This window comes from Talpa occidentalis, unplaced genomic scaffold, assembly GCF_014898055.3.
Source record: "Talpa occidentalis isolate TD23 unplaced genomic scaffold, MPIMG_talOcc4v2.1 talOcc4.4, whole genome shotgun sequence".
NCBI classification, from domain to species: Eukaryota; Metazoa; Chordata; class Mammalia; order Eulipotyphla; family Talpidae; genus Talpa; species Talpa occidentalis.
In genome coordinates, this window is record NW_023604295.1 from 51,600,353 (window position 1) to 51,627,955 (window position 27,603).

General features: G+C 36.9%; 1 protein-coding gene across 1 annotated transcript in view; it reads right to left on the reverse strand.

Annotated features, from left to right (window-relative positions):
• The window catches only part of GRAMD1C (GRAM domain containing 1C), a 71,503-nt gene that overhangs the window by 43,331 nt on the left and 569 nt on the right, over positions 1-27,603 (reverse strand). Inside the window, 6 exon segments of the mRNA XM_054700593.1 lie at positions 2,071-2,166; positions 2,742-2,845; positions 9,923-10,007; positions 21,219-21,275; positions 21,278-21,329; positions 21,331-21,359. Coding sequence (XP_054556568.1) covers positions 2,071-2,166; positions 2,742-2,845; positions 9,923-10,007; positions 21,219-21,275; positions 21,278-21,329; positions 21,331-21,359 — 423 coding nt within the window.

Below are 27,603 nucleotides of genomic sequence, written 5' to 3' on the forward strand. Positions count from 1 at the left end.
TATACATACATTATATACACCTTTGTACTGCCCACTTTGACGGAGACAATGACACCCCAATTGCAATGGACACAGTGGTTCTAAATATCCATTTCCCCTAAAAGAGTCTTTCCAGAAATGGCTGATTCCAGGGCCTCCCTGGTGGTGCAAGAGGTTAAGTGTCAGCACTATGAAGCTATCAGCAGCCACTGCAGCATCCCTGGTCAGGGAGCTGACTCACATGGCACAGCAGACCTCTCCTGTTATGCCCACTGCTCCCCTCAGCTGTGTATTTCAGTCAACCTGCCTGTTCTGTCTCTGGTGAGTCCTCTCACCACCCCCCCACCCGCCCCACACACACACCTCTGGCCTACACCCCAGTTCTTGGATGTATAAAAAAAAAAAACTTTTTTTTTTTTAAAAGAAATGGCTGATTCCAGGCCTTAGGTGGGGAAAGTCTCTAACATCTAACATTATCCACCAATAAACACAGAAATGTTCAAACAATGCTGAAAATAGTCAGAAGGACCGGAATGATTGAGAAGGCTCCCAGTGGCCAAAAGTGGAACAATTTGCATATCAAAATAATGATAGTAATGGACTCTAATTGAATCAGACAGAAAACTGTGAGATCACACTGATAGAAATAAATAATTTTAAGTTTGATGAGGGATAGTATATATAGTTTCAAAGTGCTTACCACAAAATACTAATACAAAAGAAAATAGACTAACTTTACAGGAACATCTGGCAGACAACATCTTAATCAAATGATCAAAATGAGTATCAGTAGTAACATTAGAAATTGAAATCATGTGCAATCTGATAGGATACAATTGAAAAAACAGAGCATCACTTCTATGCTATTTCTGCCTAAACTGCATTACCTAAATTTAATCACAAGGAAACACCAGACAGACACAATTGAGGGATATTTTACAAAATAATTGACCTGTAATCTTTGAAAGTGTCAAGAGCACAAAAGTCAAGGGAAAACTAATGTACTATTCCAGAATAAGGAAGTTAAAGAGCACAAGAACTAAATGTACTACGTATTTATGAGCTGGGTATACTCACTATAAAAGATATTATTGGGATACTCAGAAAAACTGAAGGGGGTCTAAGGATTGAACCGTGGTAATAAACAATGTTAATTTCTTGATTTTAATGATATGCTATATTGATACTATTATATAGAAGAATGTCTTTGTTGGAAATATATTCTAGAATATCTGGATAACGTCTGTGGTGTTGAGGCCTGAGAGTAACAACTTACTCTCAAATAGTTCAGAACAGAAAAATTATTTGCCCTAAGAATTGTTCTATAAGGATGAAATTATTTTAAATTTAAAAACTTAAAAGTACATTTGAAAGAAACTTTACAAGATTAAAAAGCATCATTATAATGATTCAATGTCATGATAGTTTTTCTCTCGCTTATTTCTCCCCCCTCCCATCCTTTGCCCCTTCCTTCCCTTCATACTGTCCTTTTTCTTTCTTCCTACTTGTCTTTCTCAACATTATGCTTCCAATGGCACACACAAAGCTTGAATCAATTTTCCAGGTGGGTATAGAGAGATTCTTCACATATCCAAGTAAGAAATGGCAGATATATATGTGTGTGGTGTAGGTGGATAATAAAAATGATGGCAGTTGAAGATAATCACCATTTTAAAAAGAGACTATAATGATTGTGTTTATTTGTATGCTACCCAATTCTCTGTTTACCAGAACAACTTGTTTTTATTAGCTAATATTATACAGGTTTTATTGATGACATAACAATCACGGAATTATTAGGGAACTTCAAGATAATAAGGATGTTCTCAAAATGCTTATCCTATCCTTTTATAGTTAAGAATTGAAAAGTTTGGGAGAGTTTTCTCTAAACTATTAAGGTAAAAAGATGTTAGCAGTCATTTAATCATTAATAAGTATTTCAGAATACAAAAAAGTATTAAATATAATACTTATCTCTATTATATTTTCCAAACTCCAAGAAGAATTGCCTATATTCCCAACATTGGCAATCAGCAGGAGCCAGATTCTTTCCATCTGATGTCGTAAGGCAAAGGTAATAAAGTTTTTCACCTTTTCACCCTCTGTAACGATTTGGATAGCATTTGGGATGAGTCGAGTGGTTTTCTCCTTGGTCATGAAGGTTATATTCTTTAAAGCAACAGAAATCTAAACACACAAAAGAATGAACAATTGCAAAATGGAATTTTCATAAACACACACAATACCAAAAAAAACAAGTATTACATTAATGTAACCAAGACTATTCAGTTGAAAAACCTGAAGGAGTTAATAAGCACACACTTACATTCTCTGAGAACAACAGGGGAAGCAGTCAGGCGTTTTACTCTTCAGTAATTTCCCGCATTGGCTCCTATATCTAATATTAAAATCAAGTGTGAAAAGACATGTGGGTGTTCATGTTCCACATAACACACACACATACACAAACAAAATTCAGACAGTCTGTCACATAAGACATGATTTTGGCAGCCAGAAGAAAGTATGTTCAAGGTTTTTTCCAACATGAAATCTTTCTCCAACTGTATAAATACATACAAGAGGAATGCAAGTTATTAAGAAGAATCCACACTTATACAACACATATATTTATACATATACATATACAGAGAGACAAATATGTATAATTTTACTTCAGAATCTAAATTGTTTTTAGGAGGGCTATATACATTACTGTCGATGCAATTATTTGTATCAATAAATCAAATCAAAATATGGCTTACTGTAGTTTCCCATCTGAAGATGTTGCTATAGAAACATAGCCAGTTTTCTGAAAGGTATAGTCATCCCTGAAGCAAAATGTCTCTTTGAAGAGCACAAGCATAATCTACATACAAAACAAGGAACAACTTAATCACAAAATTCCAGTAATACATTTTATACTAATTTAAAACATGGAAAGCTGTCACTATTTGTTCACCCATTCATTTATTTACTCATTCAGACACTTTGGGCACCATACACCAGATATTTTTCTAGGCATTAGGATTACAGAAATGAATCTTGCCCTCATAGAACACAGTCTACAGGAGAAAAAATATAACAAACAAATGCAAAAATAAGAAAAAAGACCAAAATGTAAAGAAAGCTATGAGAGTATATAATGGGGTGGACAGGTATGAGGGGGTTGGGGCCCAGAGAGGATATACCAGGAAAAGTGATCTTTAAACTGAGATCTAAAAATCAATAAAGGGACAGCTGGACCATGAGGTAACAGCATGTGAAAAGTCCTATGAAGGAAAGTCATAGAGCACATTCGAGCAACTAGATGAAGGTAAAACAGATCTCTGAGATGGAGAAGCTGGTGAAGCTAGAACATCACAGGCTGTTAGACTGTGGACTTGATGAGAAGCCAGTGATGAGTGTTAAGTGGAAGTGACAAGTGGAAAGACAAGATACTCAGGACAAATCATTGGAATCCAGGGGAAAGACCACCTTATTCATACTCTGAGGACAGATTCAGATAAAGAAGACCGAAGTGCCAGGGGAAGAATGTGGGATGGTGGCCTCAGCGCTGCAGAGGCCGCGCGCAGCTTCGAGCGCTCAACCGCTATTAATAGAACGTATTTAGATTCAAAATTATTTAAGAGGTAGTATGGAGGGAGAACTGGTGATTAATTAGATGTTGAATGAGAGTAATGGAGGGATAAGGATGAATATAAAATTGTACACATTTTAAGTTAGTTTCAAAGTTGACCCTCTCTACCTCAGCACTAAAATCCAGCAAAATCAAGAGTGTTCTGCTAAATGCCATTGCCTAGCAACAAGTGAATACCATACTGTTTAAGATTAAGATCTGGTACTATTGCTAATGTAAATATTATTGCTAAATTTCAATAATGCAAGATATAAAGGGTTCTTTATATCTTTATATAGATATAATTGTTACATTTTAAAAACAAAGTAATCAGCAATTTTAGGAAAAAGTTACTGAGTCTATGAACCTTAAAATATTTGAATTTAGCCATGCTAAATTTCTAAGCAAATACTAAAAATTGAACATAGGAATCAGTCTTTCATAATGCGTCCTTTAGCAAAACAAAACTCAGACAACACCAAACAAAAAATTCAAGTAAATAATTAAACAGATAATGTTACTCATTTACTAATATGCATCTCTAAAACTGGGATAGGGCTAAAGGTTACCTTGAGGTGTCCTGAAATTTTAATCTACACCACTGAAATACTTTATTTATTCAATGTTTCTCAAATTGCAGATCAGAAATGACCTGAATGGCAGACTTACTAAAACACAGATTGTTAGGTGTATCTCCCACGTTAAATATATCTGGGGCAGCATGAAGAATTTGCCTAGGAAGTTGCCAGGTGATACCAACAAACATTGCTGGTCTGTGGACCATCCTTTGAAAATCACTGTATTATTTTACATCAACTACATTCAAAGGTATAGTAATCAACTGGATGTTTTAACTGAAGAAAATATGACACAGATTATCAGGTTTTTATGTTTTTTTTAAATGGTTTTCCTAAGTGTTTTATTATAATAAACTTATACTTCAATGAACTTTTTAAATAAAAAGCTTCCAAGCAACATATCCTATGCAAGAAATGGAAAATTAAATTTGAAAAGAGGAAAAAGGATTTTATTTATTTTTTTAACTTTTTGTTTCCAATTTCCCTACTGATAAACAAACACCTCTTAATAATTAGCATTTCTGAAAGCAATATTCAAAAAAAAAGAAAAGAGGGCCTCCCTGGTGGCATAAGGGGCTGAGACACAGAGCTGTGAAGCAGTCCACAGCCACTGCAGCAAGAGTTCAATCCCCAGCCAGGGAAGTGATCCACATGGTGCAGCAGACCTCTCCTGACTCGCCTGCTGCTCCCTTCAACAGTGTATTTCAGTCAATCTGCCAGTTCTGTTCCCGATTCTGCCTCTGGTGAATCCTCTCACCCCCGCCCCCACCTCTGGCCTATGCCCCAGTTCTTGTATGCATAAATAAATAAATTTTTAGGAAAAAAAAAAAGAAAAGAAAGCAATATTCTAATTGAGTCATATTACCAATTTGATTCATCTAGAATAAAATAAGGAAGTAATGTTTATCAAAAATTAGTTTATGGATTTTATAATTATTAATAACTAGAAAGTTAAAGATAACTAGGCAATATAGTCACTTGAGTATGTGCATTAACATCAACTTATTAGCTATTAGAAGATCAATTTCTGCACAATTGAATGGTTCCATCTCATAAAGATTTATTTTAATAAAAAATTCCAATATGACAATGGATACAGTAGAAATATGTATAAAATGTTATGGGAATATAGATGACATGAATCAGCACCATATATTTCTAGAGTAACCTTACATATTAAGTAGTATACTCTTATCTAAACAAATATGTACTATTTAGCTTCACCAAAGAATTTAGTCATAGCTACATAAGGACAATAATAGTAAATTAAGAGAATATGTTTTCCAAATATGACTGGAAATATGCACTGCACTCATTTTGGGGAGTCAAATAATGCTGATGTTTTAAAAACTCTTTGGAACACTTTAGATTATTTTCATTTTTAGTATGAAAATTACAAAAGATAGCTATTCTCATTTTTCATACTTTACATTGCTTTTTATTTGTTATCTGGTTTGCGTTTTATCTGAGACAATGCTAAGGGTAAATACAAATTAAAAAAAAAAAATCCCTCTTGTGAAAAGGGAAAGCGCCATCCTCTTAGCTTTACTGAGAGCATGTTCTTTAGAAAACTTGCAAATTGTTTTCTGCTTCTTTGAGATGTTCGTGAATCTTTTTAAAACCAAATGAACCTCTTGCTGGTTTTACAATGCAGGAGTGTTTTCACAAGGACCTGGGAGCCACTCCTTTGAAATAAAGACATCAGGGGAAATAAGGCCCCATATCACCCAGTTTTTTAACTGAGAGCCCAATTTCAGTGGGCACCTTGCTCCAAGTTGCAAAATTGACTCGTGTCACTAAGATATGAGTTTATTTTCCTTTACATAAAATCAATTAGCTAACTCAGTCACCCCAATTACCTTGTGAATTTAGGATGATCTGTGTGACAAATGGTGCTGTCAAGTCCTCTTCCTTAAGGACTAGACAGGTTTCTATTTAGAACATGTGTAATGGGGTTGTATGTGCTTGCGTATATAAATGGGTAAGATTTCTTTCTGTCTTCATAATCTCCTTTGTAGATAGCCTGTGCTGTGTGCACATCACATTCTGGTTGAATGCTTATTCAATAATAAAATGTTTTCTTTCTCTTCTACTTTTGTGGAGAGGTTTTCTTCTTTGGTGGGATATTTGTTTTTAATTATAATTCCCCAACACATTTTCCAGCATGATGAAAGATGAGGGGTGGGATGATATTTAACATATATGAAAGCCAGTAAGTCACGCTTTATTCTGAGGTCACTGGAATGAGTCCATGAATGGTTTTAATCCAATCTGATTTGCATTTCACAAAAAACTGTCATAGCTGCAGTACTAAAAAGATTGAAGACATGCAAGACTTGAGGAGAAATCAACTATCAGGTTACTAAGATATATACTAATTCTTTACTTCCAGATAATATTTTATACATACATACTGGATTCTTTTCAACTCAAATATAATATATTCAAAATGTTAAAATATTTGCTTCTCCAAGAAGGTAAGTTATGTCCTCCTTTGTACTACTTCTGTACCTTATTAAAACTTCTCACTGTCAACCTCAGTCACAACGATTTGTTTATATATCTACTTCCCCACCAGGCCCTGAGTTCTTCAAAATCAGTATGGTGTCTGGGATATAATAAATATGAATAAGTATTTATTGAACTAGCCTATAAAGTACAATGTTGTGGGTTTGTAACAACACCAAGTTGTTTCGAAAAATTAAAAGTTAAATTTAGGATACTCTGTTAAATTTAAGAGCTTAAAGTCACTTGTATAGAGTGATCCCAATTATATACTTTAATTTGTGTAGGTATGTGTGTCATTGATAGTATTTCAGGTTGGTACAATTACAAGTGGGTTTAGTTTTCTACTTTGTAAATAACTGTAATTTACAAATGTTAGACAATTCACCACATGGTGCGCAGACCTCTCCTGCCGCCCGCTGCTCCCCTCAGCAGTGTACTTCAGTCCTTCTGCCTTTCTGCCTGCTCTGCTCCCCGCTCTGGCTCTGGTGAATTCTCTCACCCTCCCGCGCTTCTGACTGTACCCAGTGCTTGTATAAATAAATAAATAAATCTTTAAAAAAAAAAAAAAAGAAATGGACAAAATTTATGAAGAGAAAGGCTGACAGAGAAAGAAATACAAATATTTTACGAACATATAAATAAATGTTCAACCTCCTTCATAATTAATGAAATGCATATAGAGTCTCCTCAACAAATGGAGCTGGGGAAAACCAGACAGCCACATGTAGAAAAATGAAACTAGACCACTCTGTCATACCATATACAAAAATAAACTCAAAATGAATTAAAAAACTTGGGTGCAATGCTAGAAACTATAAAATATATAGAGGTAAACAGGCAAAACACTGCACAACATTGGCTTTAGTAATGTCTTTGGGGACTCAACTACAATGTCAAGGAAAACAAAAATTACCATTAAAACAGAAATTCTCCTGGATGAGAAAAAATATTTTTGCATCATACATTCGATGAGGGGTTAATATCCAAGACTTACAAAGAATTCATACAACTCAACAAAAAGAAAACAAAGAACCCAATCAAAAAAATGGGTAGAAATTTAAATACACATTTCTCCAAAGACAACATACAAATGATCAACAATTACATGAAAAAATGTTCAACATCACATCATTAGGGAAATGCAAAACAAAACCACAATGAGATAGCACCTCACTCCCATGAGAAAGGCCCATATCAAAAAAAAAAAAAGAAGTAAACATAAATAAACAGAAACAGCAAGCACTACTGAGGACATTGAGAAAAAGAATACTTGTACATTGTTGATGGCAACGTTGACTGGTTTAGCCCCTATTAAAAATAGAATGGAGGCTCCTGAAAATAGTAAAATTAGATAAACCATGTGATCTAGTAATTCCATTCATAGGTATTTACCTGAAGAACACAAAGACACTAACTCAAAGGAGTATATTGCAGTACTATTTACAATAACCAAGTCATGGAAACAATGTTAAGTGCTCAAGACAGCAAAAGAGGTGGTATATATACACAATGGAATAGTACTCAGAGATTAAAAATAAAAGAACTCTTGCCATTTGTGACAACATGGATGGTACTGGAGGTGAGATTATGCTAAGTGAAATAAGTCAGAAGGAGAAAGACAAATACTACATGATTTCACTAATATGTGGAATATAGAGAAACAAAACAAAGGAACAGACAAAACTAAACCAAAACAAACCCTGGGACTATGACTGCAGAATTGAAACTACTAGATGTGGAGGGAGCGTGAGGATGGGAACAAAGCAGGGAAGGGCCCTGTGGTCTAGTGTAAGGGAGACTATGAGTGCTTTGGTGATGGGTGTGGTGTGGTGACAGACATCTGAGGAGATGTATACCTATCCCCCTAAATCATATACAGTGTTGTAAACCAGTATTACCTCAATTAAAATAATTAGAATTGACAAAAATAGTTTGAACAAAGAGTAAAAAAAAAAAAAAAGGCATGCATTGACAAACAATAATTAAATACTGTGGTGTGGCAAAACATGTACTAACATATACTATTGATGAGAATAAAAATTGGTACAGTCTTTTTGGAGAACAAACCTTTTAAATATTTAGTACTTTTGGGACACAATTCCACTTCAAGGAATTTATCCAATAATGTGTATGCACATGTGTGTCCAATAAATGTACAACACTGTTCAAAGTTATACTAATGGTAAAAAGATAGAAAGCAATCAGAATTTCATCAATAGGGGATTTGTTAAGTAAATTAGGGCACAGAACTCATTCAATTAAATATAAGGCAGCTGAATGCAGTGATTCATAAGTAGAGCTAAGAGAAAGAGCTCTAAATAAGATTCAAACAGTAAGCATAATGCACTCCCATTTAAGTTTTTTTAGAAATATATGTATATTGATCTTGAAATACATATAGAAAATTTCTGGAAATACATATAAGAAAGTGCTAATTATTACCCAGAAAAAATGCTGGAGTTGTTTTAGTTGGAAGGACCACTCACTTTTCACCATTTGATCATATGCAGTATTTCCACACTTTATCATGAGAATGGATTCATTTCAAATGTTCTTTAAAATGTTTTAATTCATGATTATAACATTTAAAGTATGAGTAGAACTATCTAGAAATTCAGCTATGTTGAACTAAATTCTCAAAAGCCTGAGAATTCCTGTGAATAATTGGTCTAAAAGAAATATATACTAAAACTAAAATCTAATTATATATTTTGATTAAAAAGAATCTGTTGAGCTATATCAAAAAGAAAGCACTTTTATAAGAAAAATGCATAAAATTTTCCTTTTAAAACTTATTTCAAAAAAAACTATCTAAAAGAGTACATGCATAATGATACACTTCTAAAAAAAATTTTATTTTTATTTTCATTTTATTTTTTAATAATATAAATATCATACTGTAATCTACTAAGGAGTACTCTTTTCTGGAAAAGGTTATATGTATTGAACATCAAATCTTCTTACAAAACCACATGAAATACACATCAAAGAAATTAGTTCCTTGTAATTCCATTGTCTTAACTAGCACTTAATACAAGTCAGTAATCACTCCTCCCCAAATTACAACTTAGTTTTAACTGTCTAGTTGGGAATAAAGTACTGTTTATATTGAAAAATATTTTCTATCTAGCACAAAGGCTTAAGTGTTCCATAAATATTGTCACTCATCTGTTCTACTTTGACAATAAAGTAGTAAAATGTTGGGAGGGGTCTGCAATTTCCTGTTTTGTTTTGTTTTTACCTGCTATGAGCTTCTCTGTATCAGGCAGATGTGTGAACTGTCTTTTGTATTCTTCATTCCTGTCTTTATAGGTGGAACTTGAAATCTGCAACAATGAAAAGTTAAGTTTTTTTTTTAATTATAATCTTCATTATGTGAACTGAATTGTGGTGTCTTAGAGAATAAATTTAAAATGAACTTTAAAATGATAAGCTTTTTAGACAATATCTTGTATGTCCTTGTGTGAAAAGCCACATAAATATTTCAAAAAAAACACCAAAGGGAAGCAAGAGATCCTTGCAGCATGATGAAGCAGACTTTAGCAAACCCTCTCTGCAACAGCAAACATACAGCTGGGGGAAAAAAAAAATTGTCAAAAACTATAATCTCAAATAACTGGATATTTACCAAAGGTAAACAATAAACTGAGGAATATTTGTTCATAAAAGTTTCCCAAACTTGGGATCAGAAGTCTGGGGGCCTCCCCGGTGGCGCAGCCAGTTGAGCGCAGCGCTATGCAGCTGTCCGCAGCCTCTGTGTTACAGGTTCAATTCCTGGCTGGCCAGGGAGATTCCCACATGGTGCGGCAGACCTCTCCTGTCGCGCCCGCTGCTCCCCTCAGCAGTGTATTTCGGTCACCTGCCTGTCCTGCTCCCCGCTCTGTCTCTGGTGAATCCTCTCACCCAGCCACGCCTCTGGCCTGTACCCCAGCTCTTATATAAAAATAAACAAATCTAAAAAAAAAAAAAAGTCTGTGGCACTGTTTCATGTTTCTGCTACCATCATTCTTCCTCCCTTATCAATTAAGACAGTGAGATAGCCCCAAGAGGATGGGACAGGCCATGGAAACTGGCAGCTATGCTGAAGAGGGGACTAAGAGAACAGAAAGCCCATGTTCATAAGTGAAGGTGGAAATTCTGAAACTATCCAAGTGTCTGAAACTATCCAAGTGGTTATATGGTTGCAGTCCCAACTGAAGGCAAGAAACAAGCTACCTGACAGATTAGTAGGGTATTTTATTTAACAGATCTTGGGAGAGAAACAGCTATACATAGACTTGACAAAACTCTCCATGTACTGCTGGCTGAACAGAGGTTCCATTCATGTGTAGCAGAGACTAGAGAGAGTCCAAACTACCCACACATTCCTGGCGAGACACCAGAAGTCTTGGGGAAACATAAAAACAGGAGAAACAGAAATGGCCTGAACTTCAAAATGTATTCCCTACTCTATACACAGATCTTTCAGAAGAAGGGAAAAGCCTTACTGACTGTATGTATTTGAGCACAATTTCTGACCAAGAGACATGCCTTAGATCCTAAAACACAAAGAAGCTGAAAATAAAAGGATGGAAAAAGTTACATGATACATTACTAGGAAAATGCAAATCAAAACCACCATAAGATATCACTTCACACTGTGAAAATGGTCTATATCAAAGAGATGACAAACACGTATTGGCAAAGGTGTGGAGAAAAAGGAATTTTTATACACTGTTGGTGGGAATGTAAATTGGTATAGTCTCTGTGGAAAACAGTAAAGAAATTCCTCAAAAAATTAAAAATAGAACTATCCTATGTTCCAGCAATCCCACTTCCAGATATTTATTCAAAGAATATGGAAACACTAATTCAAAAGATATATTCAGGGCCTCCCTGGTGGCGCAGTGGTTGAGCGCTGGGTTGCGAAGCTGCCCGTGGCCTCTGCAGTGCCGGTTCGATCCCCGGCTGCTCCCCGGCCACCAGAGGAGGGTCCCACATGGCGCGCAGACCTCTCCTGCCGCCCGCTGCTCCCCTCAGCAGTGTACCTCAGTCCTTCTGCCTGCTCTGCTCCCTGCTCTGGCTCTGGTGAATTCTCTCACCCTCCCATGCTTCTGACTGTACCCAGTGCATGTATAAACAAAACAAACAAACAAACAAATAAATAAATAAAACATGCCTCTATAAAAAAAAATTAAAAAAAAAAGATATATTCACCCCCATGCTTATTACAGCATTATTTAAAGTAGTTGAGACATGGAAACAACCTAAATTTTTACACAGTATCTTGCATGTCCTTGTATGAAAGATGACCATCAACAGATGACTCAATAAAATGTATTTGATATATACCCAGCTATATTAAAAAAAGGATGAAATCTTGCCATTTGCAACAACATGGATGGAACCTGAAGTAATTATGCTAAGATGAAATAAGTCAGAAAGAGAAAGACATATACTGGATAGTTTCACTCATGTGTAGAATATAAAAAAGGCAAACTAAGCACAACAAAAAAGACTCTTAGGGGGACTCCCTGGTGGTGCAGGGGTTAAAGACAGCACTATCAAAATATTGCCAGCCACTACACCATGAGTTAGATCCCCAGCCAGCCAGGGAGCAGTCCATATGGTGCAGCAGACCTCTCCTGTCTCGCCCACTGCTCCCCTCAGCAGTGTATTTCAGTATATCTGCCTGTTCTGGTCCCCACTCTGGTTAATCCTCTTACTACCAGAACCTCTGGCTTACATCCCAGTTCCTGTATGCATAAGTAAATAAAACTTTAAAAAAAAAAATTCTTAGACTCAAACAAATAGATGTTTACCATAGGGGAGGAGGAACCAGGTGTAAACAATGGGTAGAGGGGGTCAATTTGATAGCGGTGAATGGCACTAGAACTTAAATGGTGGGTGCAATATGGTATATATATTTATTGAGATACGAAGCTATACTCTTAAATAGTATATAGTATTATATACCAACAATAAACCAATAAATTAAAATATACCATACAAATATTAACCACCAGAGAGCCTGAGTGACTATATTACTATTAGTTGAAATAGACTTTAAGAAATATTACTAGAGGGGCCTCCCTGGTGGCTCATGGGGTTAAGCACGGCACTGTGAAGCTATCTACAGCCTCTGCAGCACGAGTTGGATCCCTGGCTGGCCAGGGAGCTATCCACATGGCAGAGCAGACCTCTCCTATTTCACCTACTGCTCCCCTCAGCAGTGTATTTCAGTAGATCTTCCTGTTTTGCTCCCCACTCTGTCTTTGGTGAATCCTCTCATTCCCCTGCACCTCTGGCCTGTACCCCAGTTTTTGTATGCATAAATAAATAAATCTTTAAAAAAAGAAATATTACTAGAGACTGAGACTTTCATAATGATAAAAGGTGAACACATTAGGAAGATACAATTACTAATAAATGTTTACACAACTAACAATAGAGACCTAAAATACATAATGCAAAAACTGACAAGACACACTTGAAAAACACAAACTATTAACTTAAGCTGGAGATGTTAACAACACATTCTCAATAATTGATAGAGCAACTAGAGAGAAAATCATCAAGGATATAAAAGACATTATTCAGACATTTGTCACATCGATGGACCCTGAGAGCACTGTGCTAAGTGAAATAAGCCAGCCAGAGAATGACAAATACAGTATGGTATCACTTTTATGTGGATCTAAATAAAAAGTCAAACTCACAGAAATAGAGTAGAAAAGAATGTGCCAGGAGCTGGGAGAGGAAGCAATAAAAAGGCTGCTAAAAAGGTATAAACTTTCAGCTATCAGATAAAATCTGAAGACCTAATGCATAATATGACTATAGCTAAAGCACTATATTCTAAAATTGAAATTGCTGAGAGTAGAAACTTCAATGTTCTCACCAAAAATAATATATGAGATGACAGATGTGTGAACTAACTAATGGGATATATAACACTATATATATATATATATATATATGTATGCACATACATATATATATATATACATATATATATATGTATGTGCATACACACACACACACACTATCAACAATAAAATCAGGGATCAATGACAGACAACTAGAGTCTGACTTTAAGTCATCTTAATCCTTAAAAATGAAAATGAAATAAGGCACTCTCAGACTAATTGACAGAGTATAAGAAAATCCTCTTGGGAGTAGTCAGTGTTGTACTAGGACTCACCATGTTTCTATAAAAATGATGGAAAATATGAACAATGATATAAAATATAACTAACTAAATAAATAAATAAAATAAACAAATAATTAAAACTGATGGAAAATAAAGGATAAGAGTCTGGAGTAGATGGTATTATAATTAATGCAATAATGACTAAAACCTTACCAAATCTGATGAAAGACAGAAAATATTCAAGAAACCCTACAAACTCCAAGCAAGATAAACTAAAATTACAATAGTAGGTTAAAGAACATGAGTCACTCTTTGGCCAGATGACTTAAGTGCTATGAAGAATCCTGGAAGTCAAAAATCATATGCATATGACTTTGTTGAATACTTTAAGAAAATGGGCTCAGAGGACACTTATACAAAAGACTGCCTCTGAGCTAAGCCCCTAGAGATCTGGATCTATTGTCCTTATTTGAGAAACATTTCACTATAGGATATTATTAGTGCTACTGTGAATTTGTCAAGAATTCCCCTCCTAAACTAGAGAAAATGAGACACCAAAGTATGTCCCTCAGTAAGTCTTATGTAGTTGTCGGTAACAAAACCACCTTTCTTCACTATCGATACTTTTTTTAAAAAGGGAACTAATTGCATTTAATAAATCAACTTATGCTTTGAGAAGCACTCAGATGCAAATGAGCAGTAAGACTAATAATTAGCGTTCATGAAGATGATATGTTTCGTTAAGGATAATTAACTTTAAAAAGATTTTCACTAAGATGAAAATTCCTATGTATTTTAAACTAAAATTACATGACAAGCATAAAATATAACGAAATTAATTGATCGATTTGTTTTGTCCCTCACCCCCACGATTTAGGGCTCTCTCAACTGGCGGCATCTCAGAGAAATTTTTCCTGACCATCCTAACTAAAAATGCAACTCCCTCTCATGTGATTCTCTGTACCTTTACATCTTTATATAATGATCTTTTGATGGGTACTTAGAGTGTTCTATCTGATAGGCTACTTATTGAAGTCTGCTCTACTTACTCATAAAGTATTAAATTCTCAGGGATCCCAAAACTTCTCAGGAAGACATCTGCAACATCCAAACCCCAGTTTAGACAATCTCCCTTATCCTCAACTTTAACATGTAATGGACTTTTTTCCTAGTCTATCTTTCATAGAGGTATAACTTTTCAAGAGTCAGACTTTTTTTATAAAGCGTTCTCAGTTCCAACTCACACAAGTCCAAGGCATCATCTCCCATGCCAGTGTGACCATTAAAGTTTTGCTTACTGAGGCTAATAACCTCCTTCGGGTTGCCACAGCATTAGCTCATATGCTTATAACTCTGATGATCAGCTCCCTCTTCTTTTTTAGCTGGTAGGTATTTTCCTTGCTATTTTGTGAGCCATACATGCATTTTAAAAGGACACTTGCAACATTCCCCCTATCCAGCATTTTTAGGTACTTTGTAGTGAAAAAGTTGAATAGTCCTCTTGCCATATGGACAGCAATTTAATTTTCTATTTCCTTATAATTAAATCTTAAAGTGTTCAAAAATATCTGGTTTTTCAAATGATAGATCTAACTATACTTAATATTTCCTTAAGTGATTAAATAAATATTTCAATGCCAAAAAACATTCAAAAATGAGTTTATTTTTCTTAATTGGTAACCAAAATGAAAATCTGAAATATCCTTTTCAGCTTGAATAAATCCAAGATATTCCATGAAGAAAACATGTGATTACAGGAAACCTCTTCCCCAAAGTTGTCAAAGTATAATAAAAACATACTAATTAATTCTCCTGGGATTTGTTTAAATTTTACAGTGCAACATTAATTAATCCTTATGATGTACATTAACCAGGTTTGTGGCAAGCTTTATCCTCCATGTGTGAGTAGAGAAGCTTACCTGTGAATAGCATGACTATGATGATGCCATAAGTCAACGACAAAATACAGGATCAAAACTTCTGATTTTTTGTACAATTAGCAAAACTTGATTATGATCTAGAGAAATTCAAATCTAAATACTTTCTACTCAAACATAAGTTTACTAATTATAATTTATATATATAGGTAATTCTTTAAATATTTGACTTGTTAAAATGTTTTCGAACAAAAAAATTAAGGAAATGATAATCATGACATCTAACCTCTTCTAAAATTCTACTCCACTTTTTTTTTAATTTATTTATTTTTACAAGAACCAGGGTACAGGCCAGATGCACGGGAGGGTGAAAGGACCCACCAGAGACAGAGTGGGGAACAGAACAGGCACACTGACGAAATACACTGCTGAGGCGAGCAGCGGCTGAGACAGGAGGAGAGGTTTGCTGCGCCATGTGGGATTCTCGCTGGCCGGCCGGGATCGAACCCGCGCTGCAGACACTACGGACAGCTTCATAGTGCGGCGCTCAACCACCTGCGCCAACATGGAGGCCCTCTACTCCATCTTTCTTTTTTTCTATTCTCTTTCTATATCAAAGACATGAGGAATATAAGATTGCCTATCTTCTTTTTTCTATTTATATTTGTTAAATTTTTCAAATAAATAATTATTCAAAGAAAAAAACACCAAGGCTCCCTAAACAAATTTCTTTTTTTTTTTTTTTAGAGGCATGTTTTATTTATTTATTTATTTGTTTGTTTGTTTGTTTTTGTTTATACAAGCACTGGGTACAGTCAGAAGTGCGGGAGGGTGAGAGAATTCACCAGAGCCAGAGCGGGGAGCAGAGCAGGCAGAAGGACCGAAGTACACTGCTGAGGGGAGCAGCGGGCGGCAGGAGAGGTCTGCGCGCCATGTGGGACCCTCCTCCGGTGGCCGGGGAGCAGCTGGGGATCGAACCGGCGCCTCCGAGGCCGCGGGCAGCTTCGCAACCCAGCGCTCAACCGCTGCGCCACCGGGGAGGCCCACCCTAAACAAATTTCATTTTAGTTACATAATTCAGAGAATTTTATAAATTCCTCCACTTTTAAGTCCAATTATCAACTAAATCAGCTATTAAGAAATAAGTATAGGGGCCTCCCCGGTGGCGCAGCGGCTGAGCGCTGGATTGCGAAGCTGCCCGCAGCCTCTGCAGCGCCGGCTCGATCCCCGGCTGCTCCCCGGCCACCGGAGGAGGGTGTTTGTATAAATAAATAAAAATAAATCTTAAAAAAAAAAGAAATAAGTATATACTAATGACAATTTTTTTCTAAAGATTTATTTGTTTATTTATACAAGCACTGGGTACAGTCAGAAGCGCGGGAGGGTGAGAGAATTCACCAGAGCCAGAGCGGGGAGCAGAGCAGGCAGAAGGACCGAAGTACACTGCTGAGGGGAGCAGCGGGCGGCAGGAGAGGTCTGCGCGCCATGTGGGACCCTCCTCCGGTGGCCGGGGAGCAGCCGGTGATCGAACCGGCGCCCAGAGGCCGCGGGCAGCTTCGCAAACCAGTGCTCAAACACTGCGCCACCGGGGAGGCCCATGACAAATATTTTTAAAGAACAACTTAATTTAAATGAAATACCAAAGTACAAAAAAGTTTAATATTAAGTAGCTTACCCAAAATACTGTTACTAGTACTTTTTAATCCATTAAGTATGTCATCTTCCACACACAACAGAAATCTCAAAGGCTTTTTTCTACTCCCTATAGCTGCTAGCTCTACATCACTAATACAAGTTATATTAAATAAAAGCATCTGCTTCAGATCACTGTATTCTTTTCCTGAGATTTTAATCCACTTAGAAGAAAAAAAGATTTTTTTGTTTGTGGGTTTTCTTTTACAATACATTTTTCCTAAAAGTTAAATTCTTAAGCATAAATAGTTATGTGTCATTAGCTTTATTTTAAATTTCATTTCTTCGGTTCACATTTTTTTTTTAAGATTTTATTTTGTGTAGAACTGGGGTGTAGGCCAGAGGTGCAGGGGGTGAGAGGATTCACCAGAGACAGATGGGGAGCAGAGCAGGAGGATTTACTAAAATACAGGGAGCTAGCAAGGCAGGAGAGGTCTGCTGTGCTATAAGTGTCTTAGCTCCCTGGCCAGGTGACATATGCTGTCATGATGATAATGCTGAGACTTAACCCTCAGACCACCAGGGAAGGCCCATTTCACATAATTCTTTCACATAATTCTAGAAGTTAATAGTAAAAGTCATTTCCACATACTACAACTAAAGATTGTCATTTCTAAACAAAACAAACATAAAAATTAAGATTCTTATATATTTAGGGTTGAAGCAGAAAATCTATAATTGTTGATTTTGCTATCAATTGCTATGACAATTTAAGCCTACTTCTTTTAAGTTCTGCTGTCAGAAAGGCACCTATTAGCCAATCTATTAAGCAGCACAAATTAAATCAAACTCAATAAAAAAAAAATCAAACAAAGCACCCATTGATAAGCTCTGATTCACTCTCTGGTAGCCTTTTGTTAGGTTTTCAAAACTTTTTTTTAATTTGTGGGGAAGCATCAATATATATTTTCCTATATTACAAATAGTAGTCACTCTTATCTAGAACTTTTCCACATTTTATCCCTGGGGCAATTTTTTTCCTATTTTTATTTTTTAAAAGTTTGTTTATTTTTATCGAGTTAACATTGGTTTACAACATTGTATATGATTTACAGATAGAGGATCACACCCTCCAGGTGTATATTACCACATCACACCCACTGCCAAGCCACTCACAGTTCTTCACCATAGTCCATTGTGCCCCCTTCCCATATTGTCCTCTCCCACCCATCCCTGGGACAATCTTAGACAAAGGTGTTCCCCCATAATGTACACTCATTGAGGCACCTGGGGTATTTTTATGACTGATACATATAGCTGCCAGGACTATAAATTAGAGCATTTAGTTATCATTTTTTCTTATTGGTTCAAGATATAACAGTGTTGCAACACAGTGATCCAATCCCTAAATTTATAAGTCACCAGAGCCAGACAGGTTAAACAACATACTCAAGAACACCACACAGTGCATCCACCAGAGACAGAGCATACACGCTGTCCCAGGTATTTTGTTCCCAGTCTCCAAAGTGTTCAATTTTATCATGCTGCCCACTAAATTCACTACTTGGAATAACTGAGGTAGCCAGGCTAGAACAGATGAGTTACTCTACACCAGTGAACTTAACTGGTGAAGTTATGTTGAAGCTTAACTCTTTAAATGCGTTTTGGTAAGAAACCTTCCTAAAGTGAAAAATCGCAAATCCACTTTTCTTGAATGTTCCAGTGGAATGGCTCTGACATCCTTTTAATTCTTTGCCTAACTACCTACCTCATGAATACTTTTCTATTACTGGCCTTCTTTGTGTTACATTTGTATCCTTCAGGAACTCCACTCTTACTGTCCTCATTCAACTGCTACTTTATCACAATGGTGAAAACAGTGACAATTTAAAGTCCCCAGGTAGAAAAAAGAATTTAAAATGACAGAGGAAAAAAAACCATTATTTACCTTCCAGACTTCTTAACTATCCCTTCTGCCAGTTATACTATATTAGGGCCAGCTGACCTGCACAGACCTCTGGTCTCCATATTAAGAGGCCCAGGTTGCCACACTTTTTGAAATTCTATCATTTCTTGTTACTCTACATGTGTTATCATCATGTAACTTCCTATCCCCAATATTCTATTCAACTACAAAATGGGAACCAACTTCTTTCGGCTTATAAAAACTGTGTCAGAAAATATAATAAAAATACTCCACATGAAGACTCGAGGAACTCTTTTATTACAAGATACACTGGCATTAATTTTGATTTAAATATGTTCAGGATCTTTTATGGTTTTGTTTGCTTCTGAGTTCTGATAATTCTGGTTTCTGGGTAAGTGACCTCTGGAAAAGTCTAAAACTTCTGAGATATTGTATACTTAAGACTATTCTATGTAAATTCATATAAAAATTCCTCAAATTCCTCTGTGCTTGCAATCAGCACGGAGACTGAACAAAAACAGACCTTCAACACTCTAAACCAAGGCTTTTCACACTTTAATGTACATATAAATCACTTGGAAATCTTTTGAAAATGAAAATTCTGATTCAGGGGGTCATGATTCTGCATTTCAAATCGGTTGGCAGATGATGCTGAGTCCTCTGGTCCTATTTATCTGTACTTTAGAGTAGCAAAGCACTAGAACACAATCTTTTTTTCCTCTTACCTTCTATTCCAAATCATCTCATTCCCTCAACTTTTCCTTTCCTTGCTTTAACATTTTTTTTTCTTTTTCTGCTTAAAGTGGCCAACAGTAATCCACAGATAACTGCTTAGCCCTACAGATAGCTCTTGGAGCTATAAAGATTCTCTAACCTGTAACACAAGCTACAAAAATCACAGCGCAGAAGGATCAAACACTATAATAGTCATAAACTTTCTCTAAGTGTGTCCAAAAAGAATATAAACAATATAAATGACATGATATGTAGTTATATTAGTATAGTTCTTAGAAATTAACTATTTTCCTTAGGATATGGTTTTAAAAAATATAATGTTAACCTTCTTAGGAAGAACTGTTATTCATGCTAAGATTCATAACATTGAATAAATTAGCTAATTTTGAACACTTGTACTAATCCTTATAACCTATTAATATTCTTTTAATATATTTTAAAATTATAAAAAATTCTGCTACCAATTATACCTAATCCTCAAGATATCAGCTTTCTAATGAATTAATATTGGAACTATATATATATATATATATAATAGAATCTTAAGGAAATTCCACTTACAGCTGCATTATTCCAAAACCTACTAAATGGTTCATAATTATCATAGGAATTGGTAGTTTTATAATGAATCCTGTAATATGTAATAAATGCTAGCATTTATATAGTAACAGAAATGTTGTTCTTACAGAAAGACTCCATGCACCCAGTCAACAAGCAGTGGTCTCATTTTACAGTGGAGAAACCTTAAGCATAGCCAGGTTATACAATCAAGTGAACACAATATAAAAAGAACAGAAAACTCCTAACTTTATTTTATTTTTTTTTAAAGATTTATTTTTATTTATTTATTTATACAAGCACTGGGTACAGTCAGAAGCGTGGGAGGGTGAGAGAATTCACCAGAGAAAACTCCTAACTTTAAAGCTTATTCTTCCACTTAAAACTGATTAAAGTCTCATTCTTTTCCCAAAAAAATAAAAACCTATCATGTAATCACTACATGCTGTAGGTCAAACATTGTTAAACTTCCTTTTAGGTACAGGAAGTAATTCTGCTCCCCTCAGCAGTGTACTTCAGTCCTTCTGCCTGTTCTGCTCCCCGCTCTGGCTCTGGTGAATTCTCTCACCCTCCCGCGCTTCTGACTGTACCCAGTGCATGTATAAACAAACAAACAAATAAATAAATAAAATATGTGCCTCTTTAAAAAAAAATTGTTTAAAAAAAAAAATATTACCCAAAAGCTCCAGTCACCACTCCAGTTATGTACCTTTGGTCCCTGTTTTTCGCTGACACTGTATTATTCTCATCAACAATAGGACTAGGGTTTTCCTCTAACTCTTCCTGTGGCAAAGCTTGAATCCCCTTCCTTTATTACCTGGAACAAGTATCAAACAAGTTAAGTTACTTATTGAGAAATACACATTTTAAAAGGAAAAGAATTAATGTTCAAATTATATGAATTAACTTTAAAAGGAAAATATTCAAGCTTTCAGAAAACAGTAAGTAGTATGTTTCTGCTTCTATAGTCCATGCAACAAACATTTTCCAGCTACTACTATTTATTAAGGAGTTAAGTTGGCACTAAGGGTGCAAAGTGAGTAAAACAAAGTCCTTAGCCTTTAAAAGTTCTCAGTCAGCAGGGTCCCCCTGGTGGCGCAAGGGGTTAAGACGCAAGCACTGCATCACAGGTCTGCCCGGGAGCAACCCACAAGGCGCAGCAGACCTCTCCTGTCTCTCCCACTGCTCCCCACAGCAGTGTATTTCAGTCGATCTGCCTGTTCTGTTCCCCACTGTCTCTGGGGAATCCTCTCACCCCCCACACCTTTGGCCTGTATCCTAGCTTTTGTATACATAAATAAATCTTTAAAAAAATAAAAACTAATAAAAAAAATAAAAGTTCTCAGTCAGCTACAATTAAACAGTAAAAATATGATATAATGGGGGCATCAACAGATTCAACCTCTATGGAGAAAATCTGCAATGTCTACAAGGGTCCAAGATGGGTATGTACTACAATCTAGCAACTTTTAATGTGCACATGGTGAAAAGAATATTTAAAATATGAGGGAATTAGAAGCAACTTTACCATCCATTGATAGGGAAATTAATAAACTCTGATTCATACAAACAATGGGGTTAAAATAAATGAGTCCCTTATCTCAACCAGGCACTGGCCTCCAGTCTATAGAGCACTCGTGGGAAAGATTATGCTTTGTGCAAGATAAAGGCTGAAAGGGTGGAAACTCATGAAAAAGCAGTCATTATCGAGTTAAAAATAAAGGAAAAGAGTGTAACAGGAGGGTGTGGGAGGGGAACAGTTGTTATAAGAGCACATAGATAAACAGGACCCTTAAATTCTTCTGGGGCTGCCACCTATGCTGCTGTTTTAACAACAATCCTGATTCTCAGGGTTACAGGGAAAAGGACCCATGGCATTAGCAGGGCACAGCAAAGGAATAATTCAAATTCAATTTAAGCTTGGGATTTTTAAACTCTATAAAGGAAACACAGCCATGGGAAAGCCCCTAACTGTGATGATACTGAGATGAAGTTCTCAGTGAGAGAAATTTGTGAATACGAAGACATAGAGAGGACCCCCTCCGCCAGAAGTACATTCACTAATCACCAAAAAGAGAGACAACAAAAGAAGCAAATTTGGATATAGTGGGAAGAATAAACAAATAAGACAAAAATTCACAATTTGACTCAGTTGGAAATCATTCTTTATTAAAATAACATGTACAACAACAACAACAAAAAAGATTCATTTTTGCACCTCTACATTACAGGCTTTAAATTCAAAATCCATTGAAATCCTCCAGTTGGTGAATCTTCATAACTTTATTTTTTTTAATATTTATTTATTTATTTATACAAGCACTGGGTACAGTCAGAAGCGCGGGAGGGTGAGGGAATTCACCAGAGCCAGAGCGGGGAAGCAGAGCAGGCAGAAGGACAGAAGTTCACTGCTGAGGGGAGCAGCAGGCGGCAGGAGAGGTCTGTATGTCATGTGGGACCCTCCTCCAGTGGCCGGGAGCAGCCGGGTATCGAACCCGCGCTGCAGAGGCTGCGGGCTGCTTCGCAACCCAGCGCTCAACCGCTGCGCCACCAGGGAGTCCCCGAATCTTCATAACTTTAATCAATACTAGGTTCAAACTACAATTCTACCTGGAGATCCCACTACATTTAAACAAGGTACCCCCTGTGAGTTTGGGGGGAGTTACTCAACATAAAATAGACAACAATTAAGTATACCTCACCTTAACCATCAGAACACTGCTTGTCTATGTCCTCCCTGGTCATAGTGCACATTGCCCTAAAATGTCCTGTAGGGGTAATAGGCACTCTGCTTCAGAGAACAATCAATTTAAATAAAATATTTGGAGCTTATAAATTGCTTTGTAAAAAAGATTTATTTTATTTATTTATGCAAACAAGAACTGGGATGTAGGGCAGAGGTGCAGGGAGTGACAGAATTCACTAGAGACAGAGGGGGGAGCAGAATAGGTGGATCTACTGAAATACTCTGCTGAAGGGAGTAGTGGGTGAGACAGGAGAGGTCTGCTGTGCCATATGTGAGTTAGCTCCATGGTGGGGATCGAATTGGATCAAATTAAATTCATGCCACAGTGGCTGGCGATGGCTTGATAGCACTGAGATTTTAATCCCTGCACCACCAGGGTGGCCCACTGTTTTTTCTTGTTTGTTTGTTTTTTTTTTTAAGTTGGACCCCATGTATCACCATCCCTAATTTGTTGTTAAAATATTTAGTATAGTTCAATGTAAAATAAAATAGGGCCTTCAAAGATTGAGACTTACTATAAAAATCTAATTAGTAAAAGAGTAATTATTCCCTATTGCTTTTGCATTTAACAGCCCAACGTGGCCTGTTAAGCTACATTATAGGTTTTAAATTGGAAAGAATGGATGGTGTCTCACAGTTGATTATTGTATCCTTAATTCCAATACTACAGAAATTACTGACTCTATTCAATCAAAAACTAGTAAATATTTTAATATGAATTTGATGGACTTATCATGTTGTTTAGTGCTTCTTTCAACAGCCTCTCAGTCAGTCTGCCTTCACCTTTAGAGGGACACAATACACCTTTACCTGGCTATCCTTAGGATACCTCAAAGGCTTTGCCTTTAGAATCACTGTCTTAATTGTATTCAACTTTTTCCAGGAACACAAGTATAACATTATTTGATGACATCCACTCCTGAGAACATTATTTTGCCATAGTCAAAGACATTCATATACTCACAAAGGCACTCACGAAAAAAAAAAAAAAAGGTCAATTGCCCCATATATAGGGTTAGGGCCTAGGCCTGCCACCTTGACTAAATCATTTGGTAAATCTCACAATGTCAAGAAACAGCTATTAACCCTCTTAGCACCCACAACATAAAAGCAAGCCCATATCTTTTAGGACTTTTTAGGTTCCAGAGGTAATATTTTATTTAAGTCCATTTATGCTGTTATTTGCATGTCAACCCACAATGAATAGGATCCCCTCTCAAAAGAGATTCTAGAATTTGTTAAAATTATAACAGACACTCCCATTAGTGCTACTCCCCACCTCCCCCTGCAACCCCCAACATACAGAATCAACTCTTCATGATACTAGAGACTTTAGTAGCCTCTTCATGTTGTTTCTGGGCCACTCATAACATCCGTTCATTGTCTCTAGGCTTCTGATGGAAGAAACAATCTCGTCAGCCCCATACTACATGCCATTAAAGCAGCAATTACTCATAGCATATTGTTCTCTCCTGGAAAGAGAGGCTCTCACAAGCCTGAGCCTGTAAATCCTTGTACCCAGCATCCCTCTGCGTTCTGAAAGCAGCACCCTGCAAGCTCAACACAGCCTCCAAGGCCTCCTTGTTACAGGATAGAACCTTGTTACAGGATTAAACCCTCTAGCAAATGGTACCTACAGGAGGGCATGGTCTCTCCTCTCCTTTGTCAGATGCCATAGTGCTAGAAGAGGTCACCCCACCTCCAGACCCCTTGTCTACCTGGGGCATGACTTGGGTTCAAGTGAGTGGACAGCAATAGGAGTTTGTACATTTCAAATCCCATTTGAAGTTTGGTGGACAAACTATCTATTTGGTGGACAGCATTACCACCATTACAAATGAGGGAGCTCGCTGGAGATCTGCTGCTATTCATCCCATAACCACCATGTACGTGATAAAGGAAAGGACCAAGGGGTCAGAAAAACTGGGTGGACTTCAGTCATCTTAACACTGAATGTTCTAGCTGATGCTGACTCCATCTACATATATGTATAAACTCCTGGGCCATAACCTAAGAATTGACCCCTTTGTGGTAAAGAATTCTGGAACTCTCTTGATTCACAGAAACTCAAACTCAAAATGTCTATCAAGGTCCACAATAAAAGGCCTCACACAGAAACTCCTATTTCCCAGACTTAACTGGTAGTGACCAAGGTACTCATTTTATTTCTCAAAATACACATTGTTGGACTCTTTAACATAGCATTCACCTTCCTTACTGGCTTCAGGCTATACTTAAGTTCATGGCTATACTTCATGGCTTACGTAAATTCGAATTCAATTAAATTAAAAAATGGAACATTTCAATCACAAATTAAACATTGGGGTAAATTATGAAAAGGAGTCTCTCTCATTCTTCTTTTCTTTTTTTAATGTTTGCCTGTTGACAGTTTTTACCTTCACTGTTGTGTTGGCATCACCACACTGATAAAGAAACGGGAGTCATGGAGCAGGCTACACGATGCAGGATGCTGCTAAACAAGTAAGATCCTGGCCTTTCTATTAACAGAATAATCATACAGCGTCAAGTATGCAGGGTAGGAGAAAAAAGAGAAAAAGGGTGGTAAAACTGAAAATGGGCTTCAGGGGGACATGAGCCTGCTGACCAGATATTTTTTATCTGTTTGATGACCAAGTGTTGTAATTGAAACCATAGCCCAGACACCCAGCCGTGGTTCCAATGTTATCGACAAGATGTTCCATTGATCAGTGTCTGGGGTGCAGACCTCGTAACGTATGCCCATTATCCTAGCGTGATCAAGCATCCTGATCTTGCTCAATTTGAAAGGAACATTGTAGGGTCTGGTATATTACATTCTTTTAGGTCATATAGCTGACCAGGCTGTTCTGACCTTGTATTGGAGGGCAGACTGCACTTATGCAAAATGGTGGCCGAGCAGGCCATTTAAGTCTAGCAGACTCACACTTCACCCCTCCTTGTATCTCTTTCTACTCCTCAAATAGATATGCTGGTTTTAAAAAAAAAGCCTGGGTGTTTCCTTTGGCATTGGCGGAGAATTCAACCAAGCAAGCTTCTGTTGGCACATAGGAACCCTCATCCTGAACTCACCTCAACCCCAATAAAAACCTGAAGCCAGTTTCCTTTCCTGGCTTTCAAGTCATTTGAAACCAGCTTGAGAAGCCTGTCCTGCTCTTCCCTTTTTTATATTTGATTTTTTTTAAGTTCTTTTTTTTTTTAAGATTTATTTTTATTTATTTATACAAGCACTGGGTACAGTCAGAAGCGCGGGAGGGTGAGAGAATTCACCAGAGCCAGAGCGGGGAAGCAGAGCAGGCAGAAGGACAGAAGTACACTGCTGAGGGGAGCAGCAGGTGGCAGGAGAGGTCTGCACGTCATGTGGGACCCTCCTCTGGAGGCCGGGGAGCAGCTGGGGATCAAACCGGCGCTGCAGAGGCTGCGGGCAGCCTCGCAACCTAGCGCTCAACTGCTGTGCCACCGGGGAGGCCCACTGCTCTTCCTTTTTGATTATATAAGCAACAGCTAACACATATAATAAAACTTTTCATATTCTGTGTGTGCACACGTGTGCGTTTGCATGTGTGTGATTATCAGTTTCTAAATCCAAATTCTCAGGAGGGATTCATTCTGACTTTGTGAGATAGCTGTTACACATTCTTACCTCTCTAACTTCTATGTGGCCTATGATGGTAACTCAATCACACTAAATCTGTTTCCTTGAATCTGCAGTAGGGATAACTGTTCTTTCCTCTAGACAATAAGCTCACTGAGAGCAGGGATCATGTCTATATTCTCACCATCTTATCCCAAACACCCTGCCAAGACATAGGTCAATAATTGATTGGGTTCATGATTATCTATTTTGTGTATTTCATAGTAATGCTTTGAGACTTAGTTGAAATATATTTGTCCCTCCATATCCACAGGAATTGGTTCCTGGATCCCCCACCCCCATACCCAAATCTGTGGATGTCCTTTATATAAAATGCCACAGTGTTTGCATATAACCTGGGCACTTCCTCCTTAATACTTTAAATCATCTCTAGTTTCCTTATAATACCTAATACAAAGCAAATGCTATGTAAATTGTTTAGAGAATAATGACACGGAAAAAAAGTCTATTCATGTTCAGTACAGGCTCAACTACCACAGGTCTAACTACATAATGCTGTGCATACTTTTTGGTTGAATCTGCAAATGCAGAACCTGGAAGGCCAATTATCTGAGCGCCTCTATTCTTTTGTAAAATGTAAAATACTACTCCAATAAAAGGTAAAGCACTGACTGCACTTCTCTGAAAGTAAAATACCTACACACAACCAAAGGAAAAGTAATG